The sequence below is a fragment of the Mustela erminea genome, chromosome 10 (assembly GCF_009829155.1).
Source record: "Mustela erminea isolate mMusErm1 chromosome 10, mMusErm1.Pri, whole genome shotgun sequence".
NCBI lineage: Eukaryota > Metazoa > Chordata > Mammalia > Carnivora > Mustelidae > Mustela > Mustela erminea.
This window is the reverse complement of record NC_045623.1, coordinates 44200077-44217818: the sequence shown is the minus strand read 5'-3', so window position 1 is coordinate 44217818 and position 17742 is coordinate 44200077. Positions and strand designations below refer to the sequence as shown.

Genomic DNA, 17742 nt, shown 5'->3' with positions numbered 1-17742 from the left:
CGTTTTCTCTGTCTCTTTGTTTCTAGCAAGGAAAAAGAAACTTAAGGACAAGCCACAAGCGGCCTGCTGAGTGCTGCTTTGAGTTTCACTTTCTTTTTTTCTCAAACCGGAAGATACCGGTCTCAGCAGAACCTTTCAGTCTCCAAACTGGCTGCTGGATACAGGAAACAGAGAACCTACCACTACATGTAAGCTCCCTCCAACTCTTAAAACACAGGTAAGTGGCTTTTTGCCATCGGATGTTTTCCAGCTGTGTATGAAGAAAATTGCCTGTTTGCCTTTTTTTGGAAAAAGAACTTCAGAGGAAAATTGCTGCTAATGATCATAACTTCCTCTTGAATTTGTTTTGTTTTTAATGAACATTTCAAACACAGGGGACTCCAGAATGTAAGTAAACTCCAGTGTAATCTCACGCAGTTCTATCAGATTTTAAAAAATGACTTGCTTTATCAAATTAGAATAGTTTTTTACCTCGGAAAAATAAAAGCCTTACAAACAATGTTGAAGTTATCTTTGAATCTCTCCTCCATTCCTTTCTCTTCCCTTCCTTCCTTGAGGGACATATTATCCAGACTTTGGGATCAATTATTGTTTTGCTGGGTTTTGGTGCCTTTGCTATATGGACATATGTATCTAAACACAAGCTCTAGTATCCTTTTGTGTTAACAGTTTATTTAAATATCATAAGTGTATGATTCTCAATTGCTTTTTTCCACTCAAGATTGATGTTTTGAGCTTTAACAATGTTGATACAAATAGGTCTAGTTTAGTCACTTCAGTGCTCTCTAGTATTTCATTGTGTGAGTCTGACAAAATTTGTCCCTGCAATCTTCTAACGTCACCCTAAACAATGCTGCTATGAGCATACTTGCTCCCCAAAGTGATGTGTGTCTCTCAAAATAATGTGAATATTAGGGGTGCCTGGGTGGCTCAGTGGGTTGGGGCCTCTGCCTTCGGTGCAGGTCATGATCCCAGGGTCCTGGAATCGAGCCCCACATCGGGCTCTCTGCTCGGCGGGGAGCCTGCTTCCCTTCCTCTCTCTCTGCCTGCCTCTCTGCCTGCTTGTGATCTCTGTCTGTCAAGTAAATAAATAAAATCTTTGAAAAAAATGTGAATATTATCTCTGTCTGGGTCAACTTGGTATTGCTGGACTTTTGTTTGATATGAAATAATATCTCATTTACACTTCTTCATTTGTAAAATGATTGAACACTTTTGTATGTTTACAACTTGAGTTACCTTGTCTGTGAATGTCTTCTTCATATACTTTGACTGCTTTTTCATTAGAGACAGATTTTCCACTAGATGTGAGATACACACACACACACACACACACACACACACACACACACAGAGTAACATCAGTCAGCCATACAAAAGGATGAGATCTTGTCATTTGGGACATGGATAGATCTAGAGGGGCTTATGATAAGTGAAATAAGTCAGAAAGAAAAATGCCTTCTGATTTCTCTTACCTGTGGAACCTAAAAAACAAAACTAAATTAATAAACAGTATGGGTTCATTTCTGTGTTCTGCTTTTTCTCTTGGTTTTTCTATCCCGTTATTCCATTTCCTCTCTTGTGTTTATAATGAATGTGAATCACTGAATATAAAAAAATGGAGGCTACGAAGATGTTCTCTTAATCTAGACAAGATCTGTTTTTGCATCTGCCATGCTGTTGGGGGCATAAGAAATCTTCATTTATACTAATCCAACCGTAGACTGAAATTACTTAGGAAATGGAGTTGAGTCTGTCCATTTCCAGTCCACCCTTCCTTCTTCCCTGTAGCTCTTCAGAATCCTTGTACACGGGGTCTCAATCAGTTAAGTGACTGCCTTCACCTCAGCTCATGATTCTGGTGTCCTGGGATCAAGCCCTCTCACCAGGGCCCCAAGTCATCAGGCTGCTGCTCCCAGAGGGGGCGTGTCTGCTTCTCCCCCGCCCCTTGCTCCTCCTTGCTCCTGGCTCCTGTACTCTCTTGGGCTCCCTCCCTCTCCCTGTCTCCTAGAAACAAAAAACAAACAAAAATCCTTGCCCATGGCCTGAGAGGAGGGTTGCCAAGGCATCCTCTTCGTTGCGCTCTATTGACCTGGCTCTGGGAGTCTAGAAGCAGTTTTGCCCAAAATCTCAGCATCTCTGGCACCTCGTCTAAAGCTAACAGACAGTCCTCATGGAAATGCGCTCCCCAATGCCCGGCTTACCTCTCTGTGTTCACTTCTTTTCCCAATCTTAGCCCTCCAGTGCTTTCAAATATATGTATTTACCGTTTACCCTGTGTTCTCATTTTTCTCGTTGAAATAATTGGCATGATGGCCCTTGGTTTATTCTGCTGCTGTAGGACCTTGATGTCTGTTAACTCCTTTCATATGCAGTTTCTTTGGGAACTGTTTTCTGTAAAAATTCCTTTCTCCTACCTTCTACTTCATGGGTTGGCCCACTATAACCTGTGTGACACCCACCTGTTTTGATAAAAAAAGCTCTATTGGAACACAGTCATACCCATTTGTTTACACGTTGTCTCCATTTTTGTGTCACATTGGCAAAGTTGAGTAATTACGGCAGAGACCACAAAGCCTAAAATATTTACTCTCTGTCATTAAGAAAAAATTTTGCTGATCGCTCTTCTAATTTATTAATTTTACTATGTCCTTTATCTAAGCTTTCATTTGTCTACTGACTTTAAAAAATATAATGATTTTTTATTTCTAAATTACCTATTTTTTTCATAGGTACCTACTGTTTTGCATTTCTCTTTCTCGCTCTCTCTATGTGTGTATCTGTGCGTATGTACATAGATGTACGTATACATATATATGTATGTATACGTATATCTATGTATATATGCACGCATACACACATAGAAATATACATACATAGATCTATGTATACATATACATATACATAGATCTATGTATGTATATACATATACATATATCTATGTACATATATGTACACATATCTATATACATATATGTATATGTACATGTGTATATATATCTATGTATGTATACATACATACATACATATATCTATGTATATACACATGCATACACATAGAGAAGGAATAGAAAACAGTAGGATATATATAGGATATCCTATATATATCTATATATAGAGATATATATGTATATACATTTGCATACACATTTCTTTTTGCCTTGTGGTCCAAATAACATATTTTAATTGGGCCAGAGGGAAAAAAAATAACGTGTTGGAGCTAGAAGCAGAAATCTATGCTTTAAACCATTGTGATATACTAACTAGCCTCTCAACAACTTATTGTTTTTCTATCAGATACAGAACAATGGCAGTGGTAACCAAATTGACATGGAGTCAGCAGAAGAGTCTGGAGAAGATGCTTGGGAACGTGTCCTTGAGACTTCTTTATAAGTCTAGTGTCCATGAGAGTGACATTCGTAGAATGAATGAAAAGTGCACTCGTCAGGGACCTACTGTAACAATAATTTATGTTGGTAACTTTGTTTTGGGGGTTTTTATGCTTGGGGATCATCCTGAAGAGCATAACAATTTAAAAAGGGCCAACCCCTCCTTCTATTTTTCGTTTCAAAAGAATGATATAAATGCAATGAAAACTGCAGTTTTAGAAACAGAAACAAAAATTAATTCTGGACAAATGGTATGTTATTCTTCTGGCCAAGAGGTGTTTTCTCTACATCCAGGCGAAAGCAGCTTTTCTGTGGATGATTCATTAAAGAATACTTTAGGCATATATTTTCGTTCTGGCAGCAAGTATTCGGAATGTGAAGTTTTTCACGTTGACGGTATGTTAAATTAGATAATCCTACCTTTTTTTTTTTTAAGATTTTATTTATTTATTTGACAGACAGAGATCACACGTAGGCAGAGAGGCAGGCAGAGAGAGAAGGGGAAGCAGGCTCCCCACTGAGCAGGGAGCCCGATGCGGGACTCAATCCCAGGACCCTGAGATCATGACCCGAGCTGAAGGCAGAGGCTTTAACACACTGAGCCACCCAGGCGCCCAATAATCCTACATTCTGATTCCAGTTTCTCTTTGTGTTCATGGGTCATAATTGAGCTGCAAGAACAAGGACAAATGAGAGGAAAGTCAGATTTCATGCTATCAGCTTTCTCGTTCATAAACTTCAAAATGGAACCTAGGGAGCATGAAGGTTGTGAGGTATTGCTTAGAATGTACAGGCAGCTTTGAGCAAAGCAAGCTGAGAAGTAGGAGTGGAGAATTGGAGAGGGCGAGCCAGCGAGGGCGGGGTTTATGTTGGTGCGATGACGGCTTTTGGGTCAGCTGTAAGATCTCTAGGTGTAGTTAGGTGAGAGTTTCCAGAACCAGTTACTGTGCAGGGAGGTTAATTTTCCCTTCTCTTTGCGTGATGTTGCCAACTCTAGCTCCTAACTGGACAGCCCAGCCCTGGTTTGTATAAGCAACTCTCTGCCCCATTCAGAAGGCTCACTGGGGCAAATTTAGTTGGGCAAATTAAAAAGCTTATTATGCTGTTTCTTTCCTACAGGAATTGGGGATGATAAAAACTACATAAGCAAGATAACAGGAGCCACCAAGTAAGTTAGGTTCTTGGACTATCTGTTACTTATTTTATTTAGGACACATCTATAAATGGCATTGGAAATGAACGAGTAAAATAAAGATCATATAACTTGGAGTGATGAAAAATGAGTTATAACGTTATTTTATAGTATGTTCAAGGCAATTTACGGCAACAACAGGGACAAAATCACTCCCAACTGCGAACCTTTAAAATAATCTACCTGGTGATAGTTTGGCTTTATGTTTCACATTGGACTTGCTAGATTCAAAGTCTTCCAGACAGAAAAGTCCAGAGGACTATTTCAGGTAATTCCTGTGAAGGCTTTCCCTGGATATAAAGGTTTTGGGGGAGTTTCAGTAAGTTTTAAAAACAAAGTCTTCTTTCGCCAATCTATAGATAAATATCTGCATTGCATATATTTCATTTCTCCTTAATATGGTATTATTACTGAAATAATGCTTATCTTCAGGGTTGTTGGAATTTGTTAGATCTGTGTGGTCTAACACTCATAGTTTTTAATAGTGATTTGGTTGCTGGTTAATGTTTCTTTATTTGGATATAGATAAACGCATTGTCTTCATGCACAAAATGCATTAGCTTTAGACCATTTCAAATCATATGATAGATGTTAATGTGAAGATCATAAGTAATGAAAACATACTTGTAAAGGGAAGGAAAGAAGCAGCAGAATTGTACTGTTCCTGTGAAAGTTTGGCTTCTGTCTTTAAGTATTGCGTGTTACTTGACAGGCACAGAAATTCACTTCTAGTCGAACTCAGAACCTACAAGCCCTGTGTAGACTTTGTTTCAGAAATTCGTATTCTCTTGCTGGGTCCAGTTGGGTCTGGAAAGTCTAGTTTTATCAATTCAGTGAAGTCTGTTTTCCAAGGCCGTCTGACTCGCCAAGCCAGAGTGGGGTCTGATGTCACCAGCATTACTGAACAGGTAAGTGATTTAAGGATTTCCTGAGGATTTTGTTTTATTGATTATAATTTTCAGGTTTGTTCATTTCTTCACCATTTTCTCTTAGAACATTAACCTCCTCCTGATCCAAGCAATTAAATGCTAAGTCAAATATAAAAAAGGAGCAAAATTTGATTCAGAATTCCCTCCATTGAGTTGTGTTTCACTGAGAGGCTTTCCATTTTTATGCATGCAAGAAGCAGTAATTCGAAGAATGCTTTTTGGTACTTGTTAAAAAAAAAGAATTGCAATTGATAATTTTGGGGGGGAAATATTTTTTTTTCATAAAAATGTCCTTTAACTTAACATTGTAATATAGATTCATAATTGTATTTTAAAATTATTAAAAAATATTTAATTGTTTTCTGTCTAAAATTTTTATGTTAAATGTCAATAGCTATAACCTACTTTAATAAAATACCTTTGAGATTCTCAGTAATTTTTAAGTGTCAGGTGATCCTGAGATCAAATGTTTGAAGACCACAGTGTCAAAATATTAACCACTCTCTGTTCTTCCTATTGTCATGTTCTGAATGCTGGTGGAAGAATGAATTTTTACCTTTGATATACTTTGTTTTATAGTATAGGATATATCCTATTAAAGATGGGAGACATGGCAAATACCTGCCATTTAGGTTGTGTGACTCCATGGGCCTACATGAGAAAGAAGGAGTTGGATTGTGCATGGAAGACATACCCTACATCTTAAAAGGCTGCATGCCAGACAGATATCAGGTAAGAGCTCTCCAACCTTTAAAACATTTAAAATCAGTTTCATCAATTGTTTTTGTTAAATTTTTAACACATAAGGCGGTTTCAACTGTCATAAGGTATTTTCCACATCAACCAACACTACTCTACTTTAAATGAATAAGTACTCAAATAAGTAAAATAGAGTAACTTATTTTCTAGAGCATTAAGAAAGAAAGCCTGGGGTACATGGCTGGCTCTCTGTAGACCTCATGACTCTTGAGTCTGGGCCATGCGTTCAAACCACACTGGGTGTGGTGATAACTTAAAAAAAAAAAAAAAAAAAAAAGAGATCTCAAAAGAAAAAAAAAAAAAAAGAGAGAGAAAGAACAGAAAAGAAATGCAGCCAAATTACTCATAGAGATTCCAGGAAAAGGACAGGAGGAGATTTTGTTTATATCATTCTTTATTGTAAAATAGATAGGAATGTTATATTTTAATCTCATGCACTTTTTTTGATCAATTAGACAAAATCTTGGAACAATTAACCACTTTTTGCTGAAGTGTGCTATTATTATACTGTAAGTACTTAGATTTCACTACTTAAATGCTACCTAATTACCTACGTCCAAAGGTTGGCTCTGCCACTAGTTCGATGTGTACCCATAAGCAAGTTACATACTTGTCTTTATAAGTCTTACTTTTTTATGTGTGAACTGTAGGTGATCATAATGCCTATTTCATAGGGTGCCTGAGAAGATAAATCAGATGATATACTTTTTATTCTCAAAAGGCCAACCATTATCATCACTTTTCTTTTCGGCATTGGGTATAATACAATCTTTGAACAGTGACTTCTGTTGTGCTTGATTGGAAACCTTAACTATGTACTCATACATTAAAAAAAAGTGATTAAAAACCTAATTTGTGCCAGATGCTATGCTGCTTACTGGAAACACAGGGTTGAACTAAGAACATAATTTTTATCCTCACAATCTAAGGAGACATAAAATACAGGGAGGTGGAACAGAACAGAGAAATGGGAGATATTGTGAGCCTATGAAAACCTTCATTTTTTACAACAGAGAGGAATCAGTTCAGTCCAACATGGAAAAATATGGGAAAAAAATAATGAATGTAGCCCTTTACTATATTTTTATTTATTTATTTTTATATTTCTTATCTATCTATCTATCTATTTAATATTAAGTATTACATATTTATTTATTTTTTAAGATTTTATTTATTTATTTGAAAAGGTGGGGAAGCAGCAGGCAGAGGTAGAGGGAGAAGCAGGCTCCCCACTGAGCAGGGAGCTCCGTTCCAAGGCTGGGAGCATGACTTGAGCCCAAGCAGCTGCTTAACCGACTGAGCCACTTAGGTGCCACCCCTTGCCCCCTCCCCCCCTTTACTGTATTTTTAAATCTATTTTCTTAATCCTAGAAAAATTATTGTTCTGTGGTATGGGGATACTAACTTAAAATTTGATATTTCTTCTGTTTCATTTTTATTTATTTTTCTTCTGCGAAATTAAGGAAACTATAGTATTTTAAAAATGCATTTTCAATGTATTTTTCTCTTTCCTTTTTTTCTCTATCCATTAGTCCATTTAAGTACAGAAAATGTTTAGAGAGGGGTGCCTGGGTGACTCAGTAGGTTAAGGCCTCTGCCTTCAGCTCAGGTCATGATCTCAGGGTCCTGGGATCGAGCCCCACATCGGGCTCTCTGCTCAGCGGGAAGCCTGCTTCCCCTTCCTCTCTCTCTGCCTGCCTCTCTGCCCACTTGTGATCTGTCTGTCAAATAAATAAATAAAATCTTAAAAAAAAAAAAAGAAAATGTTTAGAGAGAAATCTTAAATGAGGTATAACCAGTTGCAATGGTAGTTTTCTTTCTTTCTTTCTTTCTTTCTTTCTTGACTCTGGGATGTGAGATTAGCTTTTTAAACATTGTCCTTTCCTGAGATATTTCCACTATGGATAATGTAAAGTGTGTGTAATTCTCATTTTCACCAGTGCAATGATGTGGTTTTTCTATAAGCAAGATAGAATATTACACTCGTAGTGGAGAGGAAGTACGGAAGGACACTACTAATTAACCTGGGGGCAGAGTGTGCGGAGGGAGGAAAGTTTCAGTTTGGAGGTTAGTGGTAGTCACATTTGAAGCATGAATGTGTCTTAAAGAACTCAGCATAGATTCTCTAAATGTTATCTTATGTTTCTATAACAGTTGAACCCCAGTAGACCAATTACACCCAGTCATCCTAACTTCATTGCCTCTCCGTCACTGAAGGACAGGATTCACTGCGTGGCTTATGTCCTAGATATCAACTCTATCAATGATCTCTCCTCTAAGATGGTGGCAAAGTTCCAACAAATTCAGAAAGAAGTCTTGAGCTATGGTGAGTCTCATTGTCCTTCTCAAAAAACTTCTATTTTGAAATAATTACAGATTCACAGAAGGTTGCGAGGAGGGTTTAGAGAGGTCCTATGGACCTTTCACCCAGTTTCCTGAATCCTGGGTTGGTTGGTGGCAATAGCAGACAGAGGTCATTCATTTTGTTGTTGTTGTTGTTGTTGTTTTTGTCACATGTGCTTTTCCAGTGGCTTGGTAGGGTGGTCATCTCCCCAGGTTATGTGACCTGACCAGGAAGATCAAACGCAGAAAAATGACACTGTTACAATGCAAGCGTGTGCCTCTGTATTGTTGAATCACATGTGTAGATTTAAAAGGAGGGAGTGAGTGGGTCTCTCTCACTTACAGTCTAGCTGCTTTTCAGTCTGTGGCTTTCTCACTGGATCTCAGCGTCTGGGTTTGCGTGGGAGCCGTTTAAGATTGGGATCTCTGTTCTTCATAGGTCTGTGATTCTCTTGGTCTTAATCCCCACTGATTTTCAAGACCAGACATTTTGGGGCTTATCTTTTTGGTGCCAGCCCCCAGGGTTGGGATGCCTGATGTAAGGCACAATCTCTTCATCCCTTGAGAAAGAGTTCGTATTTTTTTTGAGTCCCACCTGAATTTGGGGTCACTGCATCTGGAGTGGGGTGCTGGTAAGGCAGTGTCTCTGCCTCTCATACCTTTCTGGATGCAGTTTTTGTTTTTGTTTGCGGAGGTGCTATTCATCTAGTTGTCAGGTCCTTTTCAGAGGAAAATTATTCCATATGTAGTTGTAAACTAGCTGTGTCCGTAGGTGGAGGTAAGTTCACAGTTTTCTTATGCTGCCATCTTCAATTCCTCCTCTACGGACATTTTAGAATTACTTCGTCTATTTTCACACACAAAAAATTTTACATTAAAAACATATAAATTTTGAGAAAATTGACATCTTTACTCTGTTGAGTTCTTCCAATCCATGAACATAATAAATCTACCCATTTATTTAGGTCTTTGATTTCTTTCAACAGTGCTCCATAGTTTTTAACTTTCAAGTCCTATTCATATTTTACTAGATTTATACCTTGGTGTTTAATTTTAAAAAATGATATCATATTTGTAATTTTGGTTTCCAGGTGCTTCTTGCTGGTACATAATTTACAATAGAATTTTGTACACAGATCTTGTCTATTGTGATCTTGCTGAATTCACTTATTAGTTCTAGGAAAGGTGTTTTTTTTTTTTTTTTTCCCCCATGCCATTTTAAACTGGGATAATTTTCTCCTTCTTTTTAATCTGCATGCCTTTTATTTCCTTTGCCTGTCATATTGTTCTGGCTAGAAGTTCCAGTACTATGTTGAATAATAGTGGTGATACCACATACCCTTGTGGTGTTTCTGATCTTAGAGGGAGACTATTCAGTGTTTCACCATTATGAAGATAGTTATGAGTTTTTATTTTTTTAATTTTTTTTTACAATTCTTTATTAGTTTGAGGAAGTTCTCTATTCTTAGTTCTCTGAGAGTTTTTGTTCATGAATGGATGTTGAATTTTATCAAATAGTTTTTCCCCACAGTTTGACATGATCATGATATTGATCTTTGTCTTCTTAATATGGAGGATTACATTAATTTTTGAATCTTGAACCAGCCTTGTCTCTTTAGAATAAAACCCGTGTAATCATGATATATAATTCTATTCACATTTGCTGTCTTATTGATAATGTTTTATTAAAAATATTTGTATCTATATTTATGAGGGGTATTGGGCTGTAGTTTTTTGTTTTTGTTTTTGTTTTTGTTTTTCCAGATTTTGTCAGGTTTTGGTGTTAGAGTAACACTGGCTTCATAAAATGAGTTAGGAAATGTTCCTCTTCCATTTTCTTGAAGGGATTGTGAAGAATTGGTGTTATTTCTCTTAAAATCTTTGTTATAGTCTTTCAATGAAGTCATCTAGTGTGGAGATGTATTTTTCAAGTTTTTTTTTTTTAAGATGTTTTTTATGTATTTGAGAGAGAGAGAATGAGAGAGAGAGAGCATGAGAGGGAGAAGGTCAGAGGGAGAAGCAGACTCCCTGCTGAACAGTGAGCCAGATGCAAGACTTGATCCTGGGACTCCAGCACCACGACCAGAGCCAAAGGTAGTCGATTAACTGACTGATCCAACCAGATGCCCCTTTTCAGGATTTTTAATGCCCAGAATTTAATTTATAAATTAAATTCTGGGCATTAAATTTTTTTGTAGCGACAAAAAACTACAGCCCAAAATAGTTAGCAAGCTATTAAAATAATTTGTTTCATATTAGGTGAGTTGGGATAGTTTTGTAATTTTTAGTTCAGTCTTTTCCACCTAAGTTGTCAAATTTATATGTGTAAAATTGTTTCTATCATCTCCTCATTATTTCTTTTCTGTCTGTGGGGTCTGTAAGGATATCCCCTGTGTTCTTCACCATGTTGGTGATTTACGTCTTTTGTTTCTCTGTCACTCTTTCTAAAGGTTTGTCAATTTTATTGATCTTTTCAAGGACCTATGTTTTTGTTTTACTGATACTTTAAATTGTTTTCCTGTTTTCAATTTGTTCATTGATTTCTACTGTTCAATTTCTTTCATCTTCTTGATGTGGATATACTTTGCTTTCTTTTTTCTAGGTTTTTGAGGGGAGGAACTTAGATTGTTGATTTTGTACTTCTTCTCTTTTCTATTATAAACATTGAATGTTACATGTTTTTCTGTAAACACTTGTTTAGTTACGTACACAATTTTTGATATGTTATATCTTTATTATCTTCCAGTTTAATGTATCTTTTATTTCCCTTGAAACTTCCTTTAGGACACATGGATTATTTAGAATGTATGGTTTAGTTTTTAAGTGCATGGAGTTTTTCTTGTTACCATTCTGTGATTGACTTACAGTTTGATCCACTATGGTCAAAGGATACACTCTGATTTAAATTCTTTAAATAGGTTTTAAAGTTAAATTATGGCTTAGTCTATAGTATATTTTGGTAAATGCTCCCTGGTACTTGAAGATTATGTGTATATTCTACAAGTGTTGATTAGATAGGTTTTCTTGGTTTTTGGTATGACAAGTGATTCTTGATTATACCTTTAATATTTGGGATATTATACTTTGAGACCCTGGACCTTATTTATTTATTTATTTTTCTTTTTTAAAAAAGATTTTATTTATTTGAGAGAGAGAGAAAGAGAAAGCACAAGTTGGGGGAGGGAGAGGGACAAGCAGACTCCACACCAAGTACAGAGACAAACTCGGGGCTCCATCTGAAGACCCTGAGTCCATGACCCAAGCCAAAATCAAGAGTCAGATGCTCAACTGAGTTGGCCTCTTCTGACACTGGTAAAGAGGGAGGGGGTACACTATTACTGATGGTTGGGGTGGACGACCGGAATCCCTGAGTAGTATCCATTGATACCATCAAGAGGGACCTAGCACAGTACAGGTATCAAAGTCCTGGCTCCCTACCCATTCTTATTCTATGATACTATCCTGGCAGAGTATAGAGGATAGAGAAGGGAAGTGACACTTCTGTAGATGGGACTGAGGTTTTTTCATGGTGTTTGGCTTGCATAATGTTGCTACTGTGTGAAAGTTTTTTGTCTTGTTAGGGTGTTCCTTTTCTCATGCTTGGCAAGAGACAACAGACTTCCTTTTCCAGTTCGATTTCCCTAGAGGTGTACTTCGCTAGCTGCCAATATAGGATTTATGAAGTAAAAAGAAAAGCTAGAGAACTCATCACCATATTATGATTGTAATAATGTAATAGCAAAAAGAGAAATTAAGAAAATAGTCTTTTACAATTATATAAAAAGGAATAGAGTATCTAAGAATAAATTTAACCAAGGAAGTGAAAAACTTGCATACTGAAAACTGTAAGACATTAATGCAAGAAATTGAAGAAGACACAAATAAATAGAAAGATATTCTGTACTTAGGGATCAGAAGAATTCATATTAAGGTGTGCCTAGTCTCCAAAGCAATGTACATATGCAATGCTATCCTTATCAAAATTCCAATAACATTTTTTACAGAAATAGAACAAATAATCCTAAAATTTGTATGGAATCACAAAAGACCCCAAATAGCCAAAGCAATCTTGAGAAAGAAGAACAAAGCTGGAAGCATCATGCTCCCTGATTTTAAATTCTATTACAAAATCATAGTGATTTTAAAAGTATGGTATTAACATAAAAATGGACACATAGATCAAGAGGACAGAATAGAGAGCCCAGAAATAAATCTACACATTTTGGTCAATTAATTTATGACAAAGGGGCCAGTAATACACAGTGCAGAAAGATAGTCTCTTCAGTAAATGGTGTTGAGAAAACTAGACAGCCACATGCAAAAGAATAAAACCCAACCACTGTCTTACACCAGAAAGAAAAATGAAATCAAAATGCATTAAATTCTTGAATGTTAGGCCTGTAATCATAAAAGAAAACATAGGTGGTAAGCTCTTCACCATAGACCTTGGGGATGATTCAATGAATCTCACATTAAAAGTAAAAGCAACAAAAGCAAAAATAAACAAATGAAACTGCAGCAACCTAAAAAGCTTCTGCGCAGCAAAGGAAACCATCAACAAAACAGAAGGGCAGCCTACTGATTGGAAAAAAAATATTTGCGGATCATATAACTGATAAGAGATAGGTATCTAAAATATTTAAAGGGGTGCTTGGGTGGCTCAGTCAGTTAAGCGTCTGACTCTTGATTTTGGCTCAGGTCATGATCTCAGGGTCCTGGGATAGAGCTTCACGTTGGGCTCTGTGCTCAGCAGGGGGTATACTCAGGGATTCTCTCTCCCTCCATTCTTTGCCCCTTCCCCATACCTCTTTCTCTCTCTGTAATAAATAAATAAATCTTAAAAAAATAAAATATGTAAGAATCCATACCATCAAAAACAAAACAAAACATAAAAGCAGTCTAATTAAAAATGGGCAGAAAATGAGTAAACAGCTTTCCAAAGAAGACATACAGAAGGCCATCAAGTACCTGAGAAGATGCTCAACATCATTAATCATCAAGGAAACACATAATAAAACCACAGTGAGGTATCATATCACACCTGCTAGAACAGCTGTTATCAAAAGAAGATGAGAAATAACAGTACTGGTGAAGATATGGAAAAAAGGGAATGTGTGCACACCATTAGTGGGCACATAAATTGGTGTGGCCATTATGAAAATAGTACAGAGGTTCCTTAAAAAATTAAAAATAAAACTACCATACAATATGGGTACTTATCTGAAGAAAATGAAAACACTAACTCAAAAAAATATATGCACTCCCCCACCATGTTCATTGCAGCACTATTTACAATGGCCAAGATATAGAACAACCTAACTGTTCATCAGTGGATCAATGGATAAAGAAAATGGGGTGTACACACACACACACACACACACACACACGCGCGCGCGCACACACACACGTGCGCGCGCGCTTGCTCTCACACGCAGGAATATTATTCAGTCATAAAAAAGAATGAAATCTTGCCCTTTGCAACAACCTTGGTGGACCTCAAGGGCATTATGCTAAGTTCAGTAAGTCAGACAGAGAAAGATGAACAGTTAGAGAAAGATGAACACCTATATGAGCTCTCTTATATGTGAAATGTTTAAAAGAAAAAAAAAAAGGCTCATAGAGACAGAGTAGAGATCGGTGGTTACCAGACATGCGGAAATGGAGGTGGGAAAAATAGGTGACGGGTGAAGGTGGTCAAAAGGTAAAAAGACTTTTAAAAAAGAGAATTGTTTGGTCATTTATACTCTAGAGCCTCTTCTTTAGTATAGTAGTAGAAATACCACTTAACATAGAAAGCCACACAGTGTAATGTACAAAGGATTGTCTTAGTGACGAAGTAAATCTAGATTTTTTAATAGTCATAACTTGATCTTATGAAAGTTAACATCAGGGCACTGAACTTTAGTTTTCTGTGTAATGGGAATAAGTTTTGAATCTAAATATTATAAGATTTTAATATTTAAATATTATAATCTAAATATTGTAGTAAGTACATTAGATGTACTCAACGTAAGTATATAAACATACACAGATCTATTTCAGTTTACAATGGGCTTAGTGTAGCTTGAGAATGCATTTATTTATTTATTAGAGGTTTTATTTATTTATTTGACAGAGAGAGACAGAGAGAGAGAGAGAGAGGGAACACAAGCAGGGGGCAGTGGGAGAGGGAGAAGAAGGCTTGCCATGGAGCAAGGAGCCCAATGCGACACTTGATTCCAGGAGCCTGGGCTCATGACCTGAGCCAAAGGCAGACACCCAACTGACTGAGCCACCCAGACACCCCCTGGAAAGGCATTTAATGTGCCTCACCTACCAACATTGCAGCTTAGTGTAGCCTGTCTTAAGCATGCTGGGAACACTTACGTTAGCCAGTAGCTGGGCAAAATCATGTAATGCAAAGCTGTTTTATAATAAAGTGTTGAGTATCTCATGTCATTTATTGAGTGCTGTAGTGAAAATGAGAAAGAGAATGGTTGTAAGTTTATAAATTGTTTACCCTGTGGTTACGTGCTAACTGAGAGGTACCACACTGTGTATCTCTAGCCCCAGATAAGGTCAAAATTCCGGAAGTATGGTTTATTCCAAATTCAGAATGCTTTTGCACCATCGTTAGGTCAAAAAATCTTAAGTTGAACCATCTGAAGTCAGGGACTGTCTGTGTAAGCATGTAACAGCTCTAAAACGATGGTGGATTTGGGCTAAGGCTGTTTTACAAAGTGCTGAGGTCTGAAATGCTTTTTCTCAAGGACATCTGGCCATACTCCATGCTGGGCAGCATGGCTTTGTTCATCTAACTGGGCTGATTTAGAGCCTCTAAGAAGACATTGCATTAATTCTGAAAGAGAAGAATTGCATTTTAGCAGAAGTTAAAAAGAAATTATATGTGTCAATTGAGAACTGCCTTCTACACAAACCAGGTTTTATTTAATTGGCCAACATTGTTAGTTATTCCTCTGGGACTTGGATAAAAGGAAGAGGGTAAAACAATCACGTAGGAATAGGGATCACAAACACTAGATTTATGTAAGGGGAAAATACTAAGAGCTCTGGTAAAGAAGTTTCTCAGGGGTATCCTTGAATGGCATTTGGAAATTTCAGGTTTATTTTATCTCTTGGAGAAGCATTCCTTAGTAAAGCAGAACTTTGATTTGATTAGAAGCCAACTGGGAGAGGACAAGAGGTCCTTAGTAGATTTCCAATCCTCACATATAACCTTTCTCACTTTCTAGGGTTCTTTTTCAGTCCTCAGTGTCCAGCAACCACTCCCCCCTACACCCCTGATCACCTTAAAACATACTATTTGGAATAATAGATGATTGCAATGCAGTGTGAATTCAGTTGCATTTAGAAAAAATCTCTCTGCTGGAAGAAAAAGATCATTTCTCCTATTAGAAGAACTTCAGGTTTCATATTGACATTTACTAAAGATATTTCATTTTTTTAGGAGAGCTGCTTTTACTCATAATTAATTTCTTTGTTGAAACATTGCTATTTATGATACAAAATAACTGATTTATCTCTTTGATATAGATACAGCCTGTGTACTCTTGCTTACTAAAGCAACTAATGGCGGTGAATTTCTTCAAGGCAATTTTTCAAACATGGATAAACCTATGACTTTCCAGAGCCAGGTAAAAAATATATTTCTAACCAGGCATTATTGTGATGCTGTTATATTGTGTGCATGTGTGTGTTTCTGTGTGTGTGTGCACGCGCTCATACTACGTATTCATAGGTAAATGAAGACATGGATTGATTGCCTTAATTCAAGTTTATGTCCCACTTTAAAACAATAATTATTTGTACTATAATTATATTCAAAAGAGTACTTTTTTTTGCTTTTTCAGTTTCTTTCTTGAATTATATTTGAATTCAGTCAATTTTCAGATATGAGTTATGCTTATTAATTTTTCCACAGATAGTGGATGCCAGCAAAATGTTAAATATTCCTATTTATAATACATTCGTGGTTGAAAATTACACATCAGAGTGGGAGCTGGACCCTGTAAAGGACACTCAGATTCTCTTTGTGCTGAGGCAGATGTTACGGGTAGCAGAGGACTTCTTTGAGGACTTGCCTTGAGGAAACAGGTGATCTGGCTCCTTTCTGTCCCTCTCATAAAGCATGGTGCTCTTTGAAAATCCCACGGTTCTACCTCACTGGATGACTGATATCCATTAGCTTCCTCTAGACCTGATAGCTATGTCAGGATATGTGCTTTGCTTCTATTCTCTTTTATTTTGCTCTCAGATAAAATTGTAGGAATGTTCCAGCTCTGCATGTGATATCATTTGTCTCGGTTCTGTTACTTGCCCCAACCCTGGACTGGCAGGACTCAATGAGAGTCATTGTCTGGTGACAGCCTCCTTATGACTTCTGCTTTCATTCACATTTTGCCTTCAGTCCCTGAGAGCGTCTAACTGATGGTTTCTTCTAGAATCTGTCCTTCTTCAAGCTCAAAGGTCAACCCTGAGCAGTGGTGGGCCAAGAAAGGCAAACCACCATTTGGGGTTTTAATTTCTGTGACACTTTCCTCAACCTCCCCAGCAAAATGGACTATCCCCTTACTTATTTGTCTATAGCACTTTAGTTAGAACTCTATGTGAGTACTATTACATTGAATAATCATGTAAAAATGGTTACTTGGATATCCACTTCCCTAAATAAATTGTGAGTTCTTTAGGAAGCAGTGTTTGGATTTTACATACCTTTGTATTCACAGAACTTAGCACAGGGTCTTACAGTGAGCAAGCATGCCCGCCATTATGCCTCTCTCCCAGGGTGATGACATGTACTGAAAATTTTTCTTCTTGTAGAAGGGAAGACTGGAAGAGAATGAAATGCTGGAGAGAAGAAATGGACGTGAAGGAGGGAGAATGTTTTACTTATCTTTGGCTGAAGATATGAATTTAAGCTAATTAAAAAGAACAGATATTTCTTAAGGACTTAACATGTTATTTCTGTAAAAAAAAAAACAAAGTTTTCATTAATCAATTTCAAAATATCCTGCCATGTCTCCCAAGTAGAGTGATCAAATAAGGTTACTAGTGCAAGTCAAGAAGAAGTTTATCTGGGGCGCCTGGGTGGCTCAGTGGGTTAAAGCCTCTGCCTTTGGCTCGGGTCATG

The 17742-nt window shown here is 37.1% G+C and overlaps 1 protein-coding gene across 1 annotated transcript; it reads left to right on the top strand.

The window, feature by feature from the left end:
- The first annotated feature begins 89 nt into the window (after positions 1-89).
- On the top strand, positions 90-17606 carry IFI44L (interferon induced protein 44 like). Its single transcript, XM_032361200.1, has 9 exons — positions 90-217; positions 3298-3785; positions 4509-4557; positions 5294-5489; positions 6090-6242; positions 8424-8595; positions 16146-16246; positions 16534-16706; positions 17433-17606. The coding sequence occupies exons 2-8, from the start codon at positions 3308-3310 to the stop codon at positions 16696-16698; spliced, it is 1314 nt and encodes a 437-aa protein (XP_032217091.1). The 5' UTR covers positions 90-217; positions 3298-3307; the 3' UTR covers positions 16699-16706; positions 17433-17606.
- The last annotated feature ends 136 nt before the right edge of the window (positions 17607-17742 follow it).